Raw genomic sequence first — 26383 nt, forward strand, 5'->3', positions numbered from 1 at the left:
CATCTATAAATCGTTTCCCGGGGTATACAGGCACCAAAACAAAGGACATTTACTGAAAGAACAACTTACTCAGCAGTAATAATTAAGGCAAACCTGTACAAAATTATACACGTTTTGCATTTTGATTTAAAAAAAAAAAACACAAAACGACTTGTCTGTGATAATGTTCTGCAGATGCTACAAATGATCAAGTAAACACTAAAGTAATGTTTTAATTATTGCATTTTGGGGCGTGCTGTGGTGGCACAGGGTGTTAGCACGCCCCACGTTTGGAGGCCTTAGTCTTCGACGCGGACGTCGCGGGTTCGACTCCCGGTCCCGACGACCTTTGCCGCATGTCTTCCCCCCTCTTCTCACCCTCCTTCCTGTCTGCCTACTGTAGAAAAAAATACGAGCCACTAGCGCCGCAAAAAAACTCTTCGGAGAAAAAAATGGGAAAAAAAAATAAATAAAATTATTGCATTTTAGGCAATAAAATATCTATTTTGTTATTGAAAAAAAAATAATTCAATTCTTAATTTATTTGTATTTTCCTGGTGTATTCTAATGCATAAAATAAGCTTATGTGGTTACATGAAAAATCTGCAGAAGACACAATTATTTTTAAATCTGATTAATCGATTAATCCTCAGTATAATCTATACAATAATCGATTGTTAAAATAGTGGTTACTTGCAGCCCTAATTGCAATAATAATAATAATAATAATAATAATAATAATAACATTTATAAAGTGCTTTCAAACAAAGTGCTGAACAATTACAAAGAGATGAAAACCAAAATAATAGTTAGAAACAGATAAAATACAAAGCTAAGCAATAAATACAAAAGGTAAAACATATACATGTAAAATACTTATTTTTAAAATAATCATGTCATTTTAATTTTGTTGCTGTGGATTAATACAGCTGGATAAATCCATTTCCATTTGGTTGCTGCAGTTGAATAAAGCTAGTGTCCTTTTAAAGCCGCCATCTTGTTGTGCTCATGTTGTTTTAAAGATTAACAGAGTCCAGTTATGTGACTAAAATGCACTAATGATCACTGCAAGGTGATTATTTGGGCTTTCAACTGGAAAACACACAATTATACTTTTTAGCATGTTTAATTTTTAATTAATAAAACCGTCTGAATCAGTCTTCCAATGAGAAATCGGCTGCTGACGGGATTCGCGAGGCGCGTTGTCGTAGGAAACAAAACATCCAGGCCGCAATACAAACCCTCTTCTATGTAGTAGTTGAAACTGAGGGCTGAAGACTTAAAAATAACACAATATAAACATTTCACTGATTGACAACTAACATGTGTTGCATTCCCTGTCAACAATTTTCTTCGAGAAGCCCCTACAACCATGCTTAAAGATTTCTAACATGCCTAAATAAACAAAAGATTAAATTAAAGGTCCAACATTGACTCCAAAATTACCCTAAAAGGTTAGTAAAATATATTCAGACAATTTGAGAGCTACTTAATATCTATATTTAGGTATTATGCTATGGTGATTATCCTTAAAGCTCTGTAGTGGAAAAACAGGTTGGAGAAGCAAACAAAACCAGAGGATAGCAGCTCGAACCGGTTAATGTTTGGCAGCAGATGGTAATTTCTCACTCTCTGTGTGTTTTAACACCTTAAGTCAGAATTATGGAAATGTAGATATGAGGACTTAGAAGAATCAAAATGTTAATTTATTTGCAAGTTAAAACAGGTGTTCATCCAATACTAACGTAGAAAAAAAGAGGCATGATGTGATAATTACTGAATATTTCTGGAACAATATTTATCTAGAAAACATGGTCAAGTTGATCCTATGTGAAAGTATTTGCACGTGTATTGCAGAAAATGTGAAAACTTAAAACCAAATTTAAAAACAGAGCGTTACCTTGCTGGGTTTTCTCACTCTGGGCTTGCTGGCTCGGACCACTTTCAGGGTGTTTTGTTGATCTGTGCACAGATGATGGATAATAGAAACAGACATCATTAAATGTGGCAGGCAGGAGCAGACCAAAGCAGACAGAAGCTACAGCTCCTCGAGAAATGCGAGTAGAAATCGGTTGCTCAACACCGCGGTTAAAATGTCAACTCATCCACTCTTGCACAGTCTTTCTGTGCCGTTTGGGGAGCATAGAGAAGAAGAACTAAGTATTTAACCCCCGCAGGGAGTGAAGGAGTGTAAGTTGGGGGTGATTAGAGTGCAGACTGCGGTGGCACGCCGTGCGGCTGCATCTCTGCAGGCTGGGAGTGGCTCCTATCGCTCAGCAGAGGATGGCTGGATTGATAAGACACACTTAGCACACACACACAGGCTTTCGTGTGAATGGGTGTATGCCTGACTGGGTCTGTCTGTGTGTGTGTGCGTGTCCACCCACAGAGCTAGATGTACAGTAACCCTGTAAACTGATGCCTAGGCCAGAGAAGGCTGCTTCAAATTTAGCTCCCCCCCCCCCCCCCCCGGTTGCTCTCCTCTCCGCTCTGACACACATTCACAACTTTAGCTGAAGGGGGTTCGAGACCACCGCTTTCACCAAGAGCCTGCTACAGAAGAAACAACACACACATATGCAAAGGCAAATGTTAACTATCAGAATGAAAAGTATTGTTGAGCTCACTGATGAAGCAAACAGGAGAAAGTAGCCAATTTAAAGTTGAAATTCCAAGAAACTCGGCTTCAGATTTGATACATTTTTAGGTCAGGAGATTGAAAATCTGGATACTGACTTTCTCAGACTGGCTCTTTAAAGCTGCAGTGTGTAACTTTTATGTAATTGATTTTTTTTTTTTTTACATATTTGTTGAAACTGTCACTATGGCATGGGACAGATAATGTGTGGGGGAAAAAACAAAACAAAAAAAACAAGCTCCTATGCCTAGTTAGCCAGAGCTAACTAGGAACAACCAATCATAGCCAGGAAGCGCGTCTTAACGCCTTAATCACCACATCCATTCCCTTTGACAATTGCTACACTGGAACTTAGTGAATGCCATGGCTAGTTAGCATGGCCACTGATGATGACAGATAAACGGTAAGTTGTTTCTCCACCATTAGTACATTTAGCAGCATGTTCATAAGAATAATTGACAGCTCTAAACCCCTTCTTCAGGCTCTGATTGGTTGTTTTTGAGGGAGGAGGTGGAGGAGATGGATCTTTTCACAGATTATCTGTCTCATATTCCACTGTCACAAAATGGTGACAGTGGAATATGGAATATATAGTATATATATCAAGATAAGAATATTAAATAAAATATATTAAAAGATAATATAAAAAACCAACATGATTTTTAAAAAGATGAAAGTTACATTCTGCAGCTTTAAGATACTCTTCCACCATGGTGTTTTCAGCAGTCCACCTTATTAACCCCATGCAAATAAAAACCTCTGGATCCAGTCTTAGGAAAATCTTGGGACACAAACAGAACCATTGTACAGAGACGCTTCTTTAACAGAATGTGTTGATTAATTATATGTTGAACTTTGACATAATAATCCCTCTTGCAGTCATATGTGCAAAAAGGCTTCTTTATGTAGCACTTTTACCTTCTTGAATCATCTCTGGCCTCATTTATGCTGACCTGGTGAAGGCTACAGCGCTCTAAGCTACACTGGTGAAAGGACAAGTCCCTGCAAAATGTCTACTTTTAACTTTTTGTCGATTATTTTCTTGTTCTTGTGAGACTGTGAACATTTGTGTACCTAGTTTCAATAATGCTATAGCTTATTTATGTCCATCATTAAAAACACACCTTATGCAATAGTAATCAGTCAAATACATGACAGATTTAGAATACACATCAATAAAAATTCATTACAGTTCATGCAAAATATTGATAAATATATAAAATATACAATAACAAACCATTCCAGTTAGGGCTGAAACGATTCCTCGAGTGATTCGAGTACCTCGATTATTAAAATTCATCCAGAAAAATGTATCTGCTTCGTTAAGTTATATTTTATTATTTAATCCACCGTGTTCCAGCCAGGTTATAACCTGCGTGGCACAGCGCTCTCACTTCCGCCTGAGTTGTTGACGAAAGCTAACTGTTAGCAGCATAACGTCCAGTTTTCAAGTTCAGTCTGGGGGGATTTTATTGATTCATGATAATGTCCGGGTCTTTGTCGTTTTTCGGGGGACCAATAAACGTCCTTAAAATGACTGGCGCGATGCCTGGAGTACGGCAGCTTTTCTCCTCCCGGAGCTGCTGCCTGGTGGCGGTTCAGAGCGAACGGCGGGGAAAGAGCGCTGCCGATAGACTGTACACTGCGGGCGGCTGTGCATTAGATAATTAACGTAAGTGTAGCTTTACGGACAAACCGGAAAATTTACTTCATAACATCCCGGTCTCAACAAATGGGTGACAGCTGGTAGATGTGTTTCTGTGTGTGACGAACAAAGGTGTCAAATCCCGTCGCTAACATGAACACAAAAGCTATAAATGTCTGGGCAAGGTGAGAGTTCATCTATGAAATTCACTGAAGATGAATGCATAAACGAAAACACATTACGAGAGAAAGTGAGACATTCTCACACAAGAGACATTTTTTATAAGCGCATTTGTGAGCTTTCCTCTTTATTATTGAATTGAACATCAGATTTTTGTGTAACTTTTCTTCAGGTTAACTTGAAAAGTGAGCTATTATTGTTACGACTTAATTTTCTAAACTACAGAAAAGTTCTTGTTCGGGAAGCTCAACTGTGAAAAATTGGACTGATGTTGATATGCGATAGTAATACTGCTGTTATGTTAGATTTACCAATGTTTTACTTTCTTTTTTTAACCGATTACTCGTAAGAATAATCGACATTTACTCGATTCCTAAAATATTTGTTTACAACAGCACTAATTCCAGTTATACGTACAGTGCTCCTATAAAGCTTTTCAGCTTCTTTTAAAGAACTTAATTTTGTTCAGCTCCAGAGAGGTAATGGAGCTCCACTCTTTCATTCAGAAATAATTCATTATTTTTAGAAGGGTTGGGGGGATTAGCATCAATTCAACTTCATCATACTTGGAAAAATATTATTGTCCCTCATTGTAGAATTAAAAGAATCTAGAGGAGAAATAAAAGCAGTCAAATGACTTCTTTGATTTTTAAGCTACCACAGTAAAAAAATGTTAAGAATTGATATGAACAAAATTACAAGTTGTGAGGAACTAACTAGAGCCTTCATCTAAAAATAAATCCTTGAAAAAAAAGACCTTTCAGAAGAAGCATCATTTCTGGAAACCTTTTTTTTTTTTTTACATATTTATTAAACATAGAAAATTGCTCTAGGATAAATTGTCCTAGTAATTATTGCGATAAACATAAATATTGTTGATCTGCGACCGTTTTGATGTAACATATTGATAATAGCATAATAATGCAATTCTGCCCTCTCAAAAGTCAATAAACTTAAATTTTGAAAAGAACACTTTAAGGCTAGAATTGGAATAGATTTTAAATACGCAAAAAAAAGCAGAAATAATAAAACAATAAATAAAATGGAAACAAAAATCATGCGCAACAGAAACCAAAAATAAACAGGCTTTAGACAAAATTACCTTTAAAAAAAAATACCACGAGGAAGGAACTTATTGAGCTCATTTTACTGTATCATGTGATCAACTGATTAATTTCTTATTGCGACAGGCTTAAACAAACTAAAGGACTCATGTTTACTTGTGTATTCAGAGTCTTTGCTCTGAAGCTTTAACGTGAGCTCAGGTGGATCCTGTCTCTGCTGCTCTCAATGTCACAGTGAGCATGAACCAGCAGGACTCAGAATCTCAGTCAGAACCTGAAGGTCCATCTATCTGAACTCCACCGTTCCTCTGTGGAGAGGGGAGAACCTTCAGAAGAACCTCCAGCTCCACCTGTATGGTGAAGAGTCCACTCTTTAGAAAAGCAACATGGCGGCCCGTCTGGAAGGGCCCTGAAGGACTCAGACTGTGAGGAACAAGACTCTCTGGTCTGGTGAGACAAAGACTGGACTCTCCGGCATGAAGACCAGATAACCTGTTAGGAGGAAAACCAGGCGTGGCTCATCCCCATGGGGAAGCACGGGAGTGGCAGCATCAAGCTGGGTAAAGCAGTAAGTTCAGAACCTCTCTGTGAACGTCGTGGGGCGGCCAGGCCAGAGTCCAGGCTGGGGTTTGACTGTACATCTCAGGAGAGATCAGAAAATGGCTGATAGACGTTTGATGGAGATGGAGACGTTTGGCAAACAGGAAACTGACCAAGAAAAGTTCTGTCAGCTGGTCATGCCATATGCAAGAAGTTTCTGGCAAAGCTGCATTAAAATAATGAGAAAAGGCTGGGAAGACTTATGTACATGTCATTTCACAGTTTATCGTTAATATATTTGCAAAAAACAAACTTTTGAAGTTATTGTAGGAGTTTTTTTTTTATTTTTATGAATTTAGTCCATTTTTAAATGTGGAAAAAGTGATGTAACGTGAATATTTGCTGGATGCAAGTTAAACCCAGATTAGCTAGGATGAAACTAAAAGCTACTCTAAAAGATGCTGAGACCAAAGTCAACTTCTACTGAGTAGATTCGATCAATATACAGACAGATTGATGTTTATTTAAAAACCCTATTTCATCTTATCATCTCAACAAGCTCCTTGTTCACAGTTATTTTACAAAGTTTATTTTTGTTTAACATTACAAAAGTCACATTTTTTACAACAATACCGAAAGCTACATTTCCTAGGTTATCCAAAAGTCGTTTTGTGGACATTAAAGGTAAACTGTGTATGTGTTTACCTTGTGTGGTAAACCTGAATCTGTTTTACCAGCTGATCAGGCATATTTTTAACATATGTTTTAAGTGCAGCTGATTGTTTTAGATATTTCTTGCAAAAAAAAAAAAAAAAAACGTTTAAAAAAAAAACAACAACCCAACAACAAATGGAGATCCTCTCATGGAATTACTATTAAAAAGATCCAAACACAACTAAAAGTATTACTCAACCTTAAGCCCTAATTTGTCTTTCTACCTGTTCATCTATTTTAAACCTTGATCATTTTCTCCGATTTCAGAAAATTAAAAGCAGAAATTCAATAAATGTCAATATTTTTTAACCATACACAGATATTCTACTTCCAGCAAATCCATCTGTTAAAGCACCTTGTTCACATACGTGTTACTCTCACTAGTGACAGCGACCCGGTGGGAGGAACGGCAGGCTGCCAGGCCATTGGACATGCGAAACGTGCCTTTACAGCAGCAGGAGCTGCTAGCCTGCTGGCTTTAGCCTCAGCCAGCGAGACGAGCTAGCTGCTCGAAGCTGAAGCGTCGATTTTAGCTCAAATCGAGTAGGTTTTGAGCTACTACCTCCCCCCAAAAAGCAACAAAACACTCCCATCCCACTGCCACCGACATCCCTTTGGGGATCGGAGCAACATAACAGCTAGCTGCTGGTAGCTAACAGAAGTAGCAGTTGTCAGCAATCAACACGTGGTGCTCATGAGCAACCCGAGCACGGGGGGGGGGAGGGGGTGAATGTGATGCTAACATTTAGCTGACATCCTAATTGTTTAATTACATCTGACTAAAGCCACCGTGAGATGAGCTGGCAGGTCATCTCACGGTGGGTTTCTCCGCAGTGAAGCGTTCAGAAATGCCTCGACAACGTGACACATTTGCTGCGGACCGCATTATTCACTTTCGCCCCCCATCGTCTGTAAAACATGGGAGCAGCTCACCTGTCTCCTGGGAGCCGGAGTTGATGTTGTTGACCGGCACTCTGCCCGTGGTTCTTTTAGTCCACGGGTTGACTTTCGGCGGAGGGGCTTCTACAACTTTCTTCTTCGCCGCCTCGACAGCCGAGTCAGCGTTGCCGCTCTGTTCGTTCTCTTTATCGTTTTCTTTGCTTTTCTTATGCGTGTCCGCTTGGCTCTTGGTCGACTCTTGCTTGTGGTCGTCCGCTTGCTGCTTCTCCGTGCCCCTCTGCCCCGGCTCCTCTTGTTCTTTGTGCAGGTGAGCCCCCTCTGACTTGTTTTGGTTTTTGTCCTGCACCCCGCTGGAGCCGCTCGCTGTCAAACCCGAGTCAACCTGGCTACACTCAACCTCGGTGGACATCCTGCTGGTTTCCTGACAGCGCGCGGTGTCAAAGCCAGTGTGGAGTCTTGGTTCTTGTTTTCCTTGCAAAGAGAAAAGTCGTGAACAGCTCGGGGGGTGACCACATCCACTCGAGGCAAACAAAATTTGGGCTGGACCTCGCTAGCCCGCTAGCCGAGAAGCTGCAGCAGCTAACTGTTAGCTAGCCTGGGACCATGCAGAAGCCAGCGAGCCCGAGTCAGAAGCTTTTTCCCGCGATATTTAACAGTTTCATATCATTTAACAGTTTCCTCCGACTGTGTAGTTAGCTTCCATAAACGCGACAAGCCCTTGTTTGGTTCTTTGGGACTTTTAATAACTTTAGAGAGGGGAAAAAAAAAACCCTACTACAGCGACCTCCTCTCAGTGTCTAATTTCACCTCCACGCTACCAGCAGCCAGCTCGTGCAGCAAACTCTCCTAATTCTGTAAACACTGACTCTGCTGCCCCCATCGGCCGTCACCGGCAACTACAGACAAACGTTTACAACTATTTTTGAACACGGAATACGTTTACCGAGCTGTGTCTTTATTTCGTCTATTTATGGTCATGTATCAATTTTACTAACGTGCATAGTTTGAGTTAAAACTGCGACATAAGTGAGTATTAAAAAAAAACAAAAAACAATTGGCGTAAAAGTAGGCTATTGCATATTCACCATTATGAACTGCAGCGAATTCAAATTCCTTTTGGGAAAAATTGAACGGCAAAACTAATTTATTTTATTTTATTTATTTTCACGTACTAGTACTTGTGCCTTTGTTGTAATTACTTTCTGAAACCAATTTAAATATAATCTAATTAAATATTTCCATCTAAATACAATATAGCTATAACATTATCTATAAATGTTATATAATGTTAATAGATAATAGTATCTATTTAAAATATCTAATAGTTGAATGTATTATTATATAATATATATTATAATATGTGATATAGCTGTATTATAATATAGATATTACTATATTACACATATACATGATATTGCCTATTATATCTAAATATAATAGATATATATTACATATCTATCATGTTAAAATATTTGATGACAAAAACAAAGAGATCTGTAATTGGTAGTTGTATGTTGAGTAGAATATTGACTGTCTAAGCTCATTTCTTTATAAAGAAATGGCAACAGATAAAACACTATCACTATGTGCAGAATAAAACTACCGCTGCACCTCACACTGCCCATGTCTTTGTCTAGATGAAACACGGTGGTGGTATTATTATGCTGTGGGGATGCTTTCTTCAGCAAAGAAAGTGTCATTAGTAAGAGTTAATGGGAAAATGGATAAAGCTGCAAAACATACAACCAGAGATACCTACACTGGTTTAGATTAAAACAAATTCACTTTAGAACGTTCGGCCCTGAACACAATCGAGGACCTTTGGGAACATTTGAAAATTGCTCTTCTAGATGATGTCAATCCAGTTTGAAATTTTTTTTTTTTTTTTGCAAAGGAAATCTTCAACACTTTCCATTTCCCAATGAGCAAAGTTTCTAGAAGCGCATCCTAAAAGTGCCACAGCTGAGTAATGACCGGAGGGGCCGAAGAAAAACGCACGCAGCTGCCATTGATCCGGGGCTTTTACAATGAAGGTTTCCAGTTTTTATTCGCGCACCATTTTGAAAGCGACAAATCATTTTCACTCAAATTTAGAACAATGCACAACTTTACATTTATAAATCAATTGACAATAAAATACATTAAAGTTAGTAGTTGTAACATGACGATGTGAATGAGTTCAAGACACTTCTGATTTGTATTTAAAAAAAAGAAGTTTTTCTTATTGAGCGATGAGTTCTTTTTCATCTTTTCTTAAGTGCTTTTCAGCTATAGATATGAAGGGAATCAGACACGCGGGCCAGTTCGACTGCTTGTGCTTCACTCTGCTTGTCAAATTACACACTTTAAAAATCTGAAAGCAGAGTCATCACTATCGGATCAGATGACATGTTTCTAAGTGTGGGACAGATGCAAACTGCTGGAGAGATGGAAAAAGATATGTCCAGTCACAATGTGTGGGAGCATTTATCTCCAGTATATTGTAAGCGTATGTGAGCAGTAGAATTACACCTCAACCTTCCACAAAATATCAGAACGGAATCATAGAAAAATGGGCAAAGTTGTATTTTCTTCAGATCCCATTGGAAGGACAAAGCAGTGTCAAAAGATATTTGCCAAACTCATGTCGCTGTTGTTTTCTTGTGACGCTTAAATGTTTTCAGATCTTCAGTCAAAGAGTAATTGCAAGTTTGCTTTCAACTGATGATCTTAATTATTAGAGGGTCAGTGTTATGCAAAATCACATTTTTTTCATCTTTCCATCATGTTACCATGTTATTCCCTCATCCAAAAAAAAAAAATATATATATAGTTTTGATTCCCTCATCAAAAACATACCTGGAGAGATTCCTTGATTCTTTTATGCATGTTTAAGAAATGCCTTAATTTCTATGGCAACCACTCAGCTGTACAAAACCCCTGGGTGGACCTAGCTCTGCCTTCGATGACCAAGCTCCTCCTCAGGGCTGCAGGTTCCAAGCCTTCATGCTTTGAACCCCCCCCCCCCCCCCCCCCCCCCCCCCCCCCCCCCCGTGCTCCCTGCTCCTCTTGCCTCTTCAGCTCCTTCAGACTAGCCAGCAGCAATTAGCAAACACCTGACGGAACTGCTCATCCGTTGAGCTCGTTATAAAAACTACTTCTCAGTGCAATGCTGGTAGAAATGATGTTAAAGGGTTAATACATAAGCCATGTTGTGATGACTTCCTGAAGGCGGAGTTTCAGGAAGAGTTGGGAGTTTTTTAAAGAGACAGAGGTCAAAAAAGCCGTTAAAGAGACGTTAAAGCATGTAGTCAAACTTAAGTCGTATTAGATGTATACAGCACTTTTATAACAGCTGAAAGTAACAGTTTCTTGATTGAGCTATAAAATGATATTATATGGCTAGAAAACACATGATACTGTGCCTTTAAGGCAAAGCAAGACACATTTGTCTTAGCATTCCACAGAATATTTTCCACAAAGTCTTAGAGATCATCAGGATGGTTTTTCTTTCTTTGGTAAACGTGAGCTTGGCCTGTGTGTATGTTTTGGTCAGCAGTTGTATTGGCTTTGGATTTTCATATGGAAGGCATTTTAGCCGGTCTCCTTTTTACTGTCAGATCATGGACACTGAAGTGAATGGAGGAATCATAGACCTGGAGTGGTGGCGCAGGGTGAGATCGATAAGCTTTTGGAGTCATTTGGTAGTTTGGCCACCCCTGGGAAAGTTCACCATGTTTTTTTTTTCCTCAACGAGATACCAGTTCTCACTGAGGTTAACTAGCTTTTTTTTACCCCTTTCTAGACTGATGCATGCCAATCACTGTTTCTCACCCGTTTCTGAATTTCTGAGGCTAATGGCTTCCTACTCAGTGAGCGGCCTTTCAGTCCAATTTGATACAGTAAGTGTTTCACTGTGGGTAATAATACTGCCTAACCCTTCAGCAGCATCTTCACAAAGTTTTTGGCTTTTGTTCTGGGGTCAATCTGCACATTTTTGACCGAAACCCGTTTATCTCTGGGACACAGGGTCCGTATTCTTCCTGCTATGATGGTTCCCATGACTCCCATCAGGTCTGTACTCGAAAATAATTGTTTGAACAGATTAACGCTGCACCTTCCAAGCATCTGGAAGCATTTATTTTGACATTTTGTTTGACTTTCCCATGATGCCAAACAAGAAAGCCGTGTGTTGGAGGTGTGGCCTTAAAATACATCCACAGGTGAACCTCCAGTTAACTCACATGTGCCGGTCAACCTATCAGAAGTTTCCAAAGCCATGACATCATCACCTGGGCTTTCCCTTGTTGTTTAATGAGATAGTAATCATTCTTTATTTAAACCTCTGATTCTGAAAGCAATAATAAACAAATCTCTGGCATATCCTTTCTCTTACTATTGTGGCATTTAGCAAACAGAAACAATTTTGGTGATTCTAAATAACCCAAAACATGAAAAGTTTGGTTTGGTTCAACTTCTGACAGTGAGAAAAAGGTTGCATACTTCTGCTTTCTACTGTAAGTGTTATTAATTACAAAGGAAATAATACATGGCTTTCAATATTGTTTATAAATAAAAATATCAAAAGTGTGGTGCATTTGTTTTCTGTCCTCTTTACTCTGGTACTAATAAAAATAAACCAATCTGGCTTTTATATTATTAGTTAAAAAAAAAACACAAATAAAACTTCCATCTTCAAGCTCAATTGTGTTTTAAATAATTCACAATTAAATACATTATGACTTCAACAAGAAAATGAACAAGCAATCTAAGCATATTGTTTACTTCATACTGCTGCAACAACCACAACAGTAATAATCTGAATAATAATAACTATTATGATTATAATAACTATAAAAATGATTATTATTTTGTTTTGTTTCCACCTCATGTGTTTTTCATTGTCACCGGGTAGATGTCGTGGTGTTGCCATGGAGCCTCTGGGGGTCAAATGTTGACATCACTTTTTTTTTTTTCCTTCTTCTTCCTCTCATCACTTTTCTTCCTACTAAAAGTAAACAAATGGATGCTGCAGCACTCTGCTGTAAAAACATGAAAAATGTGACTAAGCAGCGGGAATTACAGCGACGAAAATGCCCGGACAGAAGAAAAAATACAAGGTGCGGTTCCCTCCGGTGAGTACTGCTCTCTGTGTTAAATATCAGTCGTTTAAAGTCAAACAAAACCAGCTAACAGCTAGCTCGCGCAGCATGGAGCAGAGGGGCACGGGTTGTGTTTGAGGACTACCGGATATGTCGGAAATCTTGCTACTATATAGAATCAGACCATGATAAGGCAAAAAACAAAATAAAATAAAAAAACAACTGTTTGGACTTAGACTTAGTTTCGACCGCTATTTATGTGCATTTGTTGTGTATTTTACACAGACGAAATCAACTAGAAATTTGATCCGTGATAAAGTTAGAGTCCAGTGTCGGTCAGTAAACCGGTGGCAGTTGCTATGTAACTTCACATTCACATTCATTTGAACAATTTGACCATAAAATTGCTTTTAGCAGAGCTCCAGCAAACTAACGGTTTGTATGAAAATTGTTCTTTTTTTTTTCTTAAATCTTTGTTATTGTTTATAGGGTCGCATCAAAAAAATCATGCAGAAGGACACAGAAGTTGGGAGGATAGCGACGTCAGTTCCGGTGATCATCGGTATCCTTCAAGTTGTGGCAAAAATGAAGCAGAAAAGAAAACTCACTCAGTTGTCAGTTTTACTGGTCTTTCAGGTGTCCTTTAACTGAGCATCGGCTTTCATCCCTTCTAAGCGATGGGAGTTGTAGTCCAAATACGTAAAAAGCTTCCTCACCCGGGTTAGACGTGATACTTTCTCCCTACAGCTTACAAGTTATTGGTTTAACTGGTAAAAAAAATAATAATAAATGACAGACTCAACACAACAAACTGATGCACTGTGTGATAAAAACCCATATTTAAAATCAACCAAGCTCACTTTAGACATAGTTCCTCACCTATAAAAATAAATTTCATGTTCATTTTAAGTATTTATTTGAATTTATTTAGTATGTGGTTAATCAATCAAAATTAAACCTACCCTTAAACAAACTTACGCTGCCGTATTTTGCTGACATCACAGCAAAGACATTGGCCAGGCTTTCTTTTGTGCACATCTATTTGCATATTCTTTACTCTCATGTTTTTTTTTTTTTTTATAAACCTAATTCTTCCTTCACTTTCTGTGGCATCTATTCAGAATGACTTTAAACTTGATTTGTTCCAGTTTTATTTCAAATTCGCCTGAACACAAATGAATGAGTAACATCTCAGATATCTTGAGTTGGGTTAGAAAAAGAAAGAAAGAGAAAAGATCTCTCCTGTAGAGCTGCGGATTCCTCAGCTGGAACAAACAGCCCGGGCTTTGGAGATGTTCCTGAAGTCTTTGCTGACCAAAACCTGTTTGATTACTCAGGCGAAGTTCAACAACATCGTGTCTGTGGCTCACATGTGAGTATCTCTACATGTTAGGAGTCTATTTCTGTTCATCTTGACGCAACATGGCTAACAGCGAGTGAAAACTCGACGACTAGAATACTACAGACAATCAAAGTAAAAATGACCTTTAATACATAAATATTGCGTTTTGGGCATTTTGTGACCTACACAGTCACGGGGAAACTGTTTACTCAACGCCCTCCAACAGGAGGGTGAGCCACACAAAACTGTGACTGAAGAAGATGATTGTTCACAGAGCGTTGTCTCCGAAAAAAATCAGGGGAAAGTTGGGTGGAAGGAAAATGGATGGTGGGAACAGGTGGATGGGGATAAACGTAGGTTTTGGAGGACTGTGAAGCTCAGCTCTTTCAAGAGTTTGGGGAATTTTGGTTTAGATCTGAATTTGTGTGCAGTTGGACAAAAGTGGGCAAAACCCCCCCCCCCCAAACATTTATGTTTCTTTTCTTTTCTTTTAAATTTAGGAAGCAGTGCATAGAGTCAGAAAAATTGTTTCATTTTCTCAAAGACCTGGCAGAGGGAGCCACGTCTACAGCAACCCAGAAGGACAAACGAGGCATGAGTATTTGGCCTCCCTTACACGGGTAGGTCAGTTACACTTCTCATGTCTGAAATGGCCGTTTAATTATATACACCCTTTGACCCTTTGTTGACCAACACCAGCTGGTTTGCTGGATCTCACTTGGTGTTGAGGAAGATACAGACTTTTAATGAGCAAGTGAACAAGTGACCACATGTTACTGTGTCCTGACCTAAACAAAAACATCATCGATGAAGGATGTGTGGGAACGTTATCACCATGTCATTTCTTTTCCAATTGTAAATCTTTTAAAGGGGCAGCATTGTGTGAAATTGACTTTTTTGAGCTTTACATCATGTTATAATGTTATCCCTTCATCAAAAGCATACCTGGAGTGTTTCCTTGATTCTTTCATACATGTTTGAGAAATCCTTTCATCTCCACGGCAACCATTCAGCTGTGTAAAATGCCTGGGTCGACCTAGCACCGCCTTCGAGGCGCCGCTGCTCCTCAGAGCTGCAGCTTCCAAGCTTCAGCTTCACAGAGTACCCCTCTCCTGCACGGCTCCTTCAGACTAGTCAGCAGCAATTAGCAGCCCAGTCCCTTGTGGGACTGCGCATCTGCTGAGCTCATAAAAGGTACTTCTTCATAATAAAAACGTTATTAAAGGCGGAGCCATGTTGTGGTGACTTGCTGAATGCGGCGCTTCAGAAAGAGCAGGAGTTTTTAAAGAGACAGTGGCTCAATCTCAAGGCATTAAATTACAAAGACAAATTTCTTTTAAGTCATATTCGACACATATAGCATTATGACAACAACTGAAGTTAATATAGTTACTTGATTATGATGTAAAATAGCACCATGTGCCTGGAAAACACATAATACTGCCCCTTTAATAGTGTTTCGTGGTCAATGTGGATTTGTAAACAAAGTAACCGATATCTGTTTTCACCATAAATGTAACATTATGCAGTTTATTGTCTTTCAAGGAACAAAAAGAGCAACATCGCCGCTAAAAACCCATCTGGAGCAGGAGAGGCTGTTCCCCAATGGAGCCACGGCCCACACGAAACCGACTCAGGCTCAAGTGTACGTATCCGGTTACTGAACACACAACGCTCACACACTCAACCAACAGCTTAGGAGGTGGAATTGGTGTTTGGGGGACACACGGGACCAGTGAAACGTTTAGATGCGCTCATCACGGGTGTGACTGTCATGTTTAATTTTGGACTTTTAATGCCTCATTTGAACAGTTCTTCCTCCCGGGTGGAATTCACACGACTTCGGTGAATTTCAAAAGCAAAACTGAGGGGCAGAATTTTAACTTCATAGTGGATTTATTTATTTTTTTCTGTGCTCCACCTGGGAGAGCAAATTATAAATCCTCAGATATATTTATAGGTGGGTAGGAAGAACTAGTTATGACCTTGTTGTTTTAACATGATGTTTTATCAGCCGAGACATTTGAAGGTCAAGTGAATTTGAGGTAAACGCCAAATATAGTCTGGAAGTACTTTACCCTATTCTAGCATATATATTACATAATATAAGTATTGGTTTCATAAAATTTCTATTAGAAACAGATTGATTTGGGAAAGCATTTCTGCTGCTCAAAATCTGTTGTTTTCTAATTGTATTTGTGTAAATGTTTTAATGTTAGTCGTTCAATTTCCCAAACTTGCACAAAGCTGTCTTGTATTGTCTGGCTGGTGACATCATTGTAAGATATTAAATCAGATTAGTTACTTAAGTAGCCTTTTTTTATGGAATACCTTTTTACTCTTGAGTAAATTCCTGGACTTCTACTTGAGTGAAAATATGCTGAAGCAGAGCTGCTCTACCCACCTCTGACACCAACTACTGCTAAATGGACAAAAATGTCCCTTTGCATGTTGTATCACATGCTTTTTTGTATCCATCAACAAGCGTCTGGACAAATTCTGCTTGTTTTTTTTTTTCACCTCCGCTCTCATCGCAAACAGAAGAGGACAGTTAATACGTTTTTCTCCAGCATGGCTTTTTAAGCGTAGCTCACCAATAACTGACAGGGTTGAGGTCATTCCAGAGGCTTAGGCCTAGGTTATTTATTCCTAAACCGGTTTGGATGTGCATCTGCCCGGTCCAGTTGGAACAGAGTGGCTGCGTCCTCGCCAGGAAACAATAAACTGAAATACATTTTACCATTTCTGACAAGCGGCCCGGTCTCTGCTTGCCAGAAATATCTCTGCGACTTTTCTCCGCGACCTCTGAGAGCTAAGACATACTTACATCAAATATGCTTCGTTAAAAGGCCAAAATTAATGATATTCATGCCCATTTTAAGTATTTAACCTTCTTATAGGCACTCTGAATTCATATCCGAGAGTAAATGCACCCTCTGTAGTTATGCTAGGGTATTGCACGTTGGTGGAATTAGTAACTACTCTATCTTTTTTTTCTTTTTTTCTCCCCCCCAGGAGTCGGAGCTCTACATTTGCTTGTAACGTGGACTTCCCAGCAGCACATCATTCCTGTTCACATGTCATTAGGCTTTGCAGTGACTCCGCAAAAACCCCCCCAACAACCTAGACAAAAACACTCTGTTCACTACTGGGACACTATAGCCTATATAAATATGACTGTTTTTGGACAGTAAGAGGGAAGAAAAGGGATTTACGCAGCAGTTTGAATCTGTACCAACATGCGAAGCTTTGGTAAAGAACAGAACGTCCATGCAGGACGGATTTCTGCTGCAGGAGTTTTTCTTTTTTTTGTTCTTGTCCATAGATTTGAATACTTAACAGCCTGCAGTTTTCTGTTAGGTTTTTCTTTCATTTTTAGCTTGTCTGCAGATTTGAGGTTAGCGTCATGAACTGTTTAACCCCTGTAGCCCTCAAATGATTGATTTTTCATTTTGTTTTGCCGTCTTTGTTGATTACAAGTGCTTATTTTTTAATAGCAGCCATCGTGGTTTCTATTTTTAAAGCACTTGTAAATATATCTATATATATATATATGTTGGTTTTTTTTAATGAAATGTGTAAATAACTCAAGGCAGGAGGTAAATAAAACTAAGCAAGAGCTTACAGCAGTTTGTTTATTCCAAGAAACTATTTCTTTAAACACGGTACTGGGCTGAAGTGATGAATAAATAGAGGAATTCTGTTCTTAGAGCATTTTTTACTGCATATTTACATTTTTGAAGCCATATATGGTCCAACATACGCAGCTGTCACCGGCTTTTTTTTTTTTTGGAAAAAAAAACAACAAAAAAAACAAAAAGCTGACGCTGACAAACATTAGTTTTAATGTTCCAGCTTCAAGTCTCACTGATGCTGGTCCTGTAATGTACATGAACACAATCTCACCGGATGAGGCTGTAATACACACCGTCTGAGCTCACACCCCGCGCCCCCCACAACATTTTTTAAATGAGACATGCATCTTAGTTCAAATCAACTTTACTACAATGACTCAAGATAAAATACATACAAAATAATTTTTTGTTTTGAAGTGTCCTGGCTTCTTCGCGAACCGAAGCCAACGCCAATTGGAAGTGGTTCACCGGATTCCTCTTTTGTCCGACACGTTTTCTATTCGGCCCCGGAAGGGCGCGGTCCGCCTACGCTCTTTTTCGAGAACCGAGCCGAACACCGGCGCGGAAAAAAAAACTCGAGAATGAAATATTTCCAGCGATTAAAACTTTTACACGCACGGCGACAGAGTCGTTTATTTCATTAACTCGTCCTACGAGTGTAAAGCTGTTCTGTGCCAAAAAAACAGGGAGAGGGCTGGGGGGGTGAGGGGACAAATACAAAAAAAAAAAAATAACAACCATAAAAAAACCCCCAACAAAACCCAAAAACAAAAAAAAACAAGTTATTACAGTACAGCTTCTTCAGAAAAGTCGCGCTCCATAGCCAAAAGTCTGTTTGATAGCTTCAAAGTAGTATCTCTTCCAGCCGCCTTTCGTCTGTTCCTCTTCGCTGTCGGGGACGCCTCTGCACTCCACCTTCAGCTCCGTCTCGCTGCTCCGGTCCAGGAACATCAGGGTGATGGTGGCGTAATGCTCTGTGGTGCAGAGAGGCAATCAGTTTCCAAAATTCAAATAGAAAAACAAAAACAAAAAACAATTATTTGACAGAAAAACCTGGAATGTGATTAAAATCTTCACAGTGTGGGAAAATTTGCATCTTTCAAACCCCCACAAAAAAAAAAGATTGAATAGACCTTCTGCAAAGGGAGTACATTTTTATATACAATGTTTTTTTTTTTCAAATATTTGTGGAAACAATATGTAAAACTGTTGCTGTCTTGACAGTGGAATGTGACGGAATCTGTTAAAAATAATAATTTAACTCTAAAATAACCAATCAGAGTCAAGGGGAGGACCTTAGCTCTGTCAATCATCCTTGTGTATGAGCTGTTCTTCTCCATAACATAAAAAATAATCTAGAATATAAAGAACCTACCACAGGGCCAGTTGTTAAACCTCCACTTCATTACTATTTTCTCATCAGGTACCTGATGGCAAGAGGATTTGTTGTTAGTCGTCCACCATTTTCTACACGTGTTGTACATTATACCTCAAATAAAACATGAGTTTTCAGTGACGTTTTCATTATCGTTGATGGAAACGTCAGCCTCACCAGCTCCGTGAATTCCCCAAAGACGTTTCCTTCGAGCAGGCGAAACTTTCCACCCCTCTCTCCGTCCACTGTCGCGGGACTGCGTGTGAACGCCTGGACCATCTGCACACCCAAAGATACCACACTGTGACATCCTGGCCTCCAGCTAGATGGAGTAAGAAAAAAATTTATTGTCCACCAAGGTGGACGTTTGTCCACTAACGCACACAGGAATGTTTTTTTTTTTTTTTCTTTCTTCTTCTTCCCTAAAACGGATTGGCGTTTTCAAAAACTCTCGCGTTCACACAGGACCGTTTTCAGAAATGTTTTTTTTCACACAGAAACACCCAAAATGGCGTGAAAAAATGGCTATTTTTTCTTCTTAACTCCCCCACACCTGTAAGTGGCGCTAAACAAGAAGAATGGAACATGTGCATAAATCCTTCGCACAAGATTACCAGTAGACTCAGGGGAAAGGAAGAAAAAACACAGATGGTGAACAATAACCGAGTGTGGAGTCTTTTGGAGAACTACTTGCAACTGCTGAAGGCACTACGTGTAATCCACCATTGTTGTTGAGTGTGACATGTTTGCAGTTATAAGTCACTTCATTTCTTTATTTTATTTGAGCAAAAATAAAGACAAAAATTTGACAAAAGAAAAACAAAAGATCAGAATGAAGTAAAACTCGTGTCCCTTCCCTCTCTTAGAAATACAGCTCGTGGAAAATACAGTAATTTAGGCTATATACAACTTTTTATTTATTTGTTTTTATTATTTTATGCCTTTATGTGACACATGTAGGTATGAATGTTGCAAGATGGCTTTTTCTTTCTTTCCATATACTGAATTTTGCATTTCTTTTAAATTGATGTTCTTTTCCCTACAAGCTTTAATTTCCTCCCTTTAAGCTATTCCATATATCTACTCCACAACTTCAACTTGTAATGCACATTTGTTTGACTGTAACATCAGCTCATTGTTTTGTTTTGTTCAATATTCCTCTTAAGGCAGGTTAGAGGTCGGGCTAATACGTCAGTGTTTCCAGAAACTAAGCATTTCTGCTGTCCAAAAATACCGGAAGGTCTTTTTCTCTCAAAAATTTAACAAGACATTTTGTTTAGGGATGTGCCGATTCCCTTTTTTCAATTCCGATACAGATATCTGAGGTTTAGTATCGGCCGATACCAATCCAATACAGAAGAATGGTGCTGAATTGACTTAAAACTTTTTTTTGTTTGTTTGTTTGATTTTTAACAGACATAAATGTGCTGAATTACAAATTTATTTGCCAACTATCTCACACTTAAATACATATTGTTACAGATACTAGGCAACTCTTTAAAATAGTCCTACTTTACAAAGAGGAGAAAAGAAAAAAGTGCCTAAAACTTAGTCAGATAAGAGAATAAGCAGGTGAGCAAACGGACGCGGAACCTGATTTGGTTCAGCAGCAGCAGGACGGACTCACCTCCTGGTTGAGAAAGACTCTGTAGAGTTCAGCTGGCGAGGTGAGAAACGTGTCTCTTATGGTGAATTTACAGGTGGGGATTTTGACACCAGTGTTGACGGGAGCTGCCGTGCTGCTTCCTGAGGAAACCTGGAAAAAAAAAAACAAAAAAAAACAACACGGCATTCTCATCAGTCTAGCTCTACGTCGCGTCTCGACTCGTGCGCCGGGTTTTAATCCAGAAGCATTCTGCCGTCTTTAAACACAGACCTGAGTTTTGTCCTGCTTGGCTTTGGACTGAGAAGCTGACTGAGGCTTGGCCACGCCGTTAGCGGTAGGCAGGATCATCCCTTGCGTGAATTCTGCAAATTTTAAAAACAATAGATGAATAATAAGAAGATAAGACAGTTTTTTTTTTTCATTATTATTATTGAAAGAGCCAAAACATTGGTGATTATTAAATCGCTGGTTTTAATTTCTACTCGGGTCGGGAATGGTTTTTCCCTGATCTTTACAGACCTGTTTTCAAAAAGCCCACGTAACTCCCCAGAGCCTCCCGGATTTTCTCCGCTCCTTTAGTTTTCATCAGGTGGACCAGGGGCGTGTCGGGCTCATCCTTGTTCAACGAAATGGAAATCTGAGGAACCGGGTCACAGGGACATGATTCAGTGCGCCGCTCCACCACCACCACCGCCACGCAGTCGGGATCATTAAATCATCCGTTCGACTTACATCGAGATCCTCCATGTCATTCTCATCAGACAAGTTTGGAACTTCGATTGAACCTTTGTATTTCACTCCGGTTTTTGACTTTCCTGTAAAAACACAAACCCCCCCCCATCAAATTCAAGTCAGTTTTTGAGTGAAAAGTCACTGGATGTTTGTGGGACTGCTTCAAATAAAATAAAAAAAACCCAAAACATGACTAATAAATATGTTTTCCTTGTAAGAAGACAAGGGGTGAAACAACTTATCATGATTCATCGCAATTAACTATGTTAATCATGATGATCACAACTGCTTGATCAATCATGATCAATCACGATTACCTGAATTAATCATAATTAATTGATTACTGAAATAATCGAAAACTACTTTAGGAAGTGATAAATCATTAAATGGAGTATACAAACTTAAAAAAACGTCATTTGTTGAAAGAAAGAGTAGTGATTACACCAAAACTGTGCAAAATATGCATTTTGCATTTAAGATAAAAAAAAAAAAAATCCCTTTGTCTGTAAATCTTTTCTGCCCAGAACTTTAGCTTCACCCGGTTCAGATTAACTGCCATGTTATTGCATTGTAGGCATTAAAATGTGTATTTTCTTGTTTTAAAGAAAAAAAGAGAAAAGAATTGAATTATTTTGCTGCTCTCATATTTTAATGTATTTTTGATCAAAAGTAGGCTTTAGTGGTTAAAAGAAAAAGCTATAGAATGATCCTTTTTAAAATTCAAATTAATCAAATAATCATCAGAATAATCGATTACTAAAATAATTGTAAGATGTCGATTTTTTATCGTAAACTCCTCCACCCCCTATAAAAAAAAAGTCTAACTCTGCATCTGAACTATTTGCTGAGGGGGAAAGTTAATTGTTAACCATTCTTCAGCTGTGGTCAGGGCCACACAAAATGAGTCCAAAGCCCTGTCGTCGCCACAGACACTGCCACCTACTGGTCAGCCGGTGCAAGTCTCTAAAAGGTTCTTCAGTCTCCGTGTTTGACCGGCTCGTGTGTTTCGTGTTTCTCTGTGTTACCAACAGTCGGTCAGAATTAGGTTTGTAAATCACAGAGTTCATCGACGAGTTGTTCGCTTTGTAAAAGTTTCCCCATGCGAAACCGTTAAGATACGGTTTCACAGAAGAAAAAGAGCTGAATGAGAATGATTAAACATGTGGAAAACTAGGGGTGGGTAGAAAATAAAATCTATTTTGTGATCCATCAAGAGGCAAAATGTTACCTTTTTTTTTTTTTTTTTTAAATACGTGCAACAAAAAAAAAAAAATCATCTCTTCTTATTCCTAAAGAACACTGAAATGTTTTATTTTCGACAGAATAGCAAAGGACAAAGGACGATTCATGTCACTTTAAGTCGACAAACGGAGCAGCCGCTGCGTGTCGCGCTCGGTCCAAACCCGGCTTTTCCACTCACCAGTCCAGGTCGCTTTTAGGTTCCATTCATAGAAGAAAATAAGTTTCCCTTTGCGGTTGTTAATCGAGGCCTCTCCGTCCAACTTGCTGACTTCCGTCACCTCACACGCTCCCTCGTCATCCTCCACGCTCAGCCCGAGCAGCAGAGACTTCAGCTTATCTGAAGACCAGTTTGTTGCATCTCTTTCAGTCCTGAAGATTTAAAAAAAAAAAAAGAGACGACCATGTTGAGCAGACTGCAGTCCTGTAGTCATGATTAGAGGGTAAAAATCTTTTCTCTTGACCTCTGAACATTTTCGCACATTTTGGAAGTCGCATCGGTGTGACTGGCTTTGATGGTAAAAGTATCATATTCCACAGTAACAACTATGATGAATAAAGTGACTATTACGATTATAAAGTGACTATTACGAGTCTGTTAGCTGGGATTTATTTTAGCCGTAAAAGGGGAGATCGTGCCAAGAGCACCTGTTGAACATTTTAGGGGAATATTTTAAACAATTTTAGGAGATTTTGGAGTCGCAGTTTGTCACATTTTAGTGTAGATTGGGGCAAAGGAAATTAAAAATGTAACTTTTAAATCTAAAACTACAAGCATGATCTTGGCATCATGTAAAAAGTCATTTTATGATTTTTTGTTGTTGTTGGTTTAGATAAAATAGTCTGAACTTCAGACATTTTTGCTAACACAAAATTTATGAGCCACTTGCTAGGAAAATCTAAGAGCACTCGTTGATGTATTGATTTCAAACGCAACAAAAAATGAACTGGTTCATAAAAACAACAATGTGGTTCTCCATAGCGATAAATCACTGCAAGGGACTTCACTAACAGATGAAAGGCGATTATCTATTCGGAGATCAGAAGTGAGGGTAAGCAGTGGGATTCATCGGATTTTTCTTCGAAGTAATAAAAGTAATAAGTAACAACAGCTTGTTTTCCACAAGCTGTGCAGGATTTGCGGTCACGTTGCAGTCTGGAGTTACATTATGAGCACAACCAACATGGTCAAACTGCGATACTGAATGTAACGGCAGCAGACACAGCTTTAGCTTCGGTGAACCGCTAACGGGTAGCTACATGTGACGCTAACTTGAACAACGTTAGCAAAAGCTTTACTGCTAAACTAAGACGTTTTGCTGTAGTTCATTACGGGACTGATAATCTCTCCTGACCGCAAGAACGTGACACGAAAAGCGGTTTGGGAGGAAAAAGCCCCGCCGCGAAGCGTGCGGTTAGCATCGGCTTCAAGCTAACTGGCAGCAAGTGCCCTTTCCTGTCGTCTCACCAGTGCCAATTGTTGACATTCGTCGCGTCGGCTCTCTCCTCAACGATCCAGCGAGGGTCTCCTTCGCCCCACTTCGCCATGTGTGCAGATAAATAATAATCACAGTAGGATTTTTGAAAGCGGAGCGGAACGCAGGAGGTCTCGCTGTCTGTCTGTCAGTCAGCCGGTGGATGTCCGCTGCACGCTGCTGCTTCTAGAAACCTCTGGCGGTGCTCCTGCGTTTATTCTCCGAACATAGAAAATGCTCGAAACGGAACTTTGTAGAAAGAGGTAAAAAAAAAAGGTTCCCCCCCCTTCCTCCACACACACACACTACCGGAAGTTGTGTTTATGAGCGGTAGTTTTGCTTCGGGAATGTCAGACTTTGGATATTAGCACTCTTGTTTCTTATATCCAGTTTTATACTTCTTCTGTATGTGGGGGGAATTTATTTTCTGCTATCACGTGATTTTAATTGCCAGAAGCTGCCCATAAATATTTCTTCAGTATCTTCCTCTTTACTGGAAGATGATTTACAAACATAATTTCGACCCTCACTGTCCTCCAATGTGGAATAATCAATTCATCCTTTCTAATAGAACATGTGTTTTCATGGATGAAAGGTGTCTTTGTCTGTTCACGTGTTATAAATGACAGAGAACATTTTTTAACTCATAAAAACGTATGTTAAAAAGGTGATATTATATATTTTCCAGGAAGATGATACCGTTTTATTCCACAATCAAGTAACTACGTCACCTTTACTTGCCTATAAAAATGCAGTACATGTCAAGCATAACTTAAAATAAACTGGACTTTGCATTTTAACACCTTGAAATTGACCTCTGTCTCTTTAAGAAGCTCCGGCTCTTTCCGACACTCTGCCGTCAGCAAGTAATCCCAACAACCGGAGTCCCCCGCCCACCCTCTGAGATTTGATTGATAGACCGCCCACATGATTGACATGTAACAGCACTGGGTCACTCCTATAGTTGGAATCATTGCAAAATAGGGAACGAAGAAAAACAATGATGAATCTAAAAAGAACGTGGGGGAAACTACAGAAAGTGAGAAAATGGAGAAATATAGAAATTGTCCAAAGGGCATCCACACCAGCAACAATCACCTGCAAAAATAAAAAGAACAAGGAATAGTAATAACCAAAGTCATGTTTCAAGGGGGGGGATGGACCCAGTGTTTTGTTTTTGTTGTTGTTTGTTTTTTAAAAAAATTCGTCAAGAAAGGTCAAATATTGTTGCTATTCCAATAAAGCAGCACAGGCTGAAATGGAGAGTTGGGCATCAGAAAAGCAGAAGTGATGTTTGATCTGCAGGCCATAGGTTTGCAGGGTTGAATTAACATGTTTTTAGTCATTTAACAATGCTGTGTTCTGACTTGTTAGAGACACATGTCTGCATGTTTAATCATTCAAAGATCCTTCTTTGAAGTTTATTCTATACCTCAAGTGTGCAGCACAATGTACATAGTTAATAACTGTATAGATTTGTATAATTTTTGTATTGAAGTATTTCTTGCAAAACTGTAGTTTTAAGGGTTACATTTTAATAAAGATAATGAGCTGAACCTAGACTATTTTAACAGATGTGGGGGATTTTTTGTTTGTTTTTTTAAGCCGTAGTATTATGTGAAATTCACTTTTTGGAGCTTTTCATCATGTTATAATGAAATTTCCTCATCAAGACAACTGGAGTGTTGCCTTGATTTTTTTTTTTCAAGCATTTTTGAGATATCCTTGAATCTCCATTCAGCTGGTTGGACCTGGCAACATCTTCGAGGTAGCACAGAGCAGCCCTCCTCTGCACTTCATTCAGCTCCTTCAGACTAGCCAGAAGCGATTAGCAAACACCTAGTTCTAGCTACTTCTCAATGGTAAAAAAAAAAAACAACAACTGTTAAAGGACTAATAGAGAGAGAGAGAGAGATGCTGTGATGACTTCCTGAAGGCAGAGCTTCAGAAAGAGCAGGAGTTTTTAAAGAAACAGAGACCCAATTTCAAGGCATTAATTTCTTTGAAGTCATATTTGATAGGCATAGCATTTTTATACCGACTGAAGGAAATATTTCCACTTGATTGTGTTATAATATTTTCCTAGATGTGTACTTTTCTTCCAATTGAGGTTGATGAGGTGAACAGGGCCAAAGTGGTGGATTGCTCCTGAAAGCAACTGAATAAACTGGATTCATTTAGTGGTATCAGAATATAGGGGTATGAAAATAAATGCGCGACATCTTTTCATGTTTTCAG

General features: G+C 39.0%; 3 protein-coding genes across 11 annotated transcripts in view; 1 reads left to right on the forward strand and 2 right to left on the reverse strand.

Moving 5' to 3' along the window:
* Window positions 1–8504, reverse strand: part of LOC102229540 (la-related protein 1B-like) — a 34323-nt gene extending 25819 nt beyond the window's left edge. For 2 of the 7 annotated variants that reach the window (XM_023352946.1, XM_023352947.1), the window contains exons 1-2: window positions 7694–8504; window positions 1880–1941 (exon numbers count right to left, since the gene is read on the reverse strand). In XM_023352946.1, coding sequence (XP_023208714.1) covers window positions 1880–1941; window positions 7694–8069 — 438 coding nt within the window. In that variant the 5' untranslated portion in view covers window positions 8070–8504. The remainder of the gene's footprint in view (window positions 1–1879; window positions 1942–7693) is intronic. The other 5 variants (XM_023352945.1, XM_023352948.1, XM_023352950.1 and 2 more) reach the window with 3 other exon arrangements.
* A 3193-nt stretch (window positions 8505–11697) lies between these two features.
* Window positions 11698–18449, forward strand: LOC102227724 (dr1-associated corepressor-like). Of its 3 annotated transcripts, XM_023353340.1 has the most exons (7): window positions 11698–11713; window positions 12655–12774; window positions 13231–13303; window positions 14020–14113; window positions 14584–14703; window positions 15629–15728; window positions 17099–18449. In XM_023353340.1, the coding sequence occupies exons 2-7, from the start codon at window positions 12733–12735 to the stop codon at window positions 17123–17125; spliced, it is 456 nt and encodes a 151-aa protein (XP_023209108.1). In that variant the 5' UTR covers window positions 11698–11713; window positions 12655–12732; the 3' UTR covers window positions 17126–18449. The 3 variants fall into 3 exon arrangements, with proteins under 3 accessions (XP_023209108.1, XP_023209110.1, XP_023209107.1); XM_023353342.1 differs by lacking the exon at window positions 11698–11713 and having other exon boundaries at window positions 12562–12759; XM_023353339.1 differs by lacking the exon at window positions 11698–11713 and having other exon boundaries at window positions 12565–12774.
* Window positions 17906–24369, reverse strand: LOC102227985 (activator of 90 kDa heat shock protein ATPase homolog 1-like). The gene is made up of 9 exons (XM_005812417.3): window positions 24139–24369; window positions 22852–23042; window positions 21432–21514; window positions 21219–21336; window positions 20970–21061; window positions 20721–20849; window positions 19271–19372; window positions 19094–19145; window positions 17906–18692 (listed from the first exon to the last, which is right to left on the reverse strand). Exons 1-9 carry the CDS (start codon window positions 24216–24218, stop codon window positions 18520–18522), a joined length of 1020 nt encoding a protein of 339 aa, XP_005812474.1. The 5' UTR covers window positions 24219–24369; the 3' UTR covers window positions 17906–18519.
* Window positions 24370–26383: the final 2014 nt, after the last annotated feature.

This window comes from Xiphophorus maculatus, chromosome 19 (genome assembly GCF_002775205.1).
Source record: "Xiphophorus maculatus strain JP 163 A chromosome 19, X_maculatus-5.0-male, whole genome shotgun sequence".
In the NCBI taxonomy this organism is placed as follows: domain Eukaryota; kingdom Metazoa; phylum Chordata; class Actinopteri; order Cyprinodontiformes; family Poeciliidae; genus Xiphophorus; species Xiphophorus maculatus.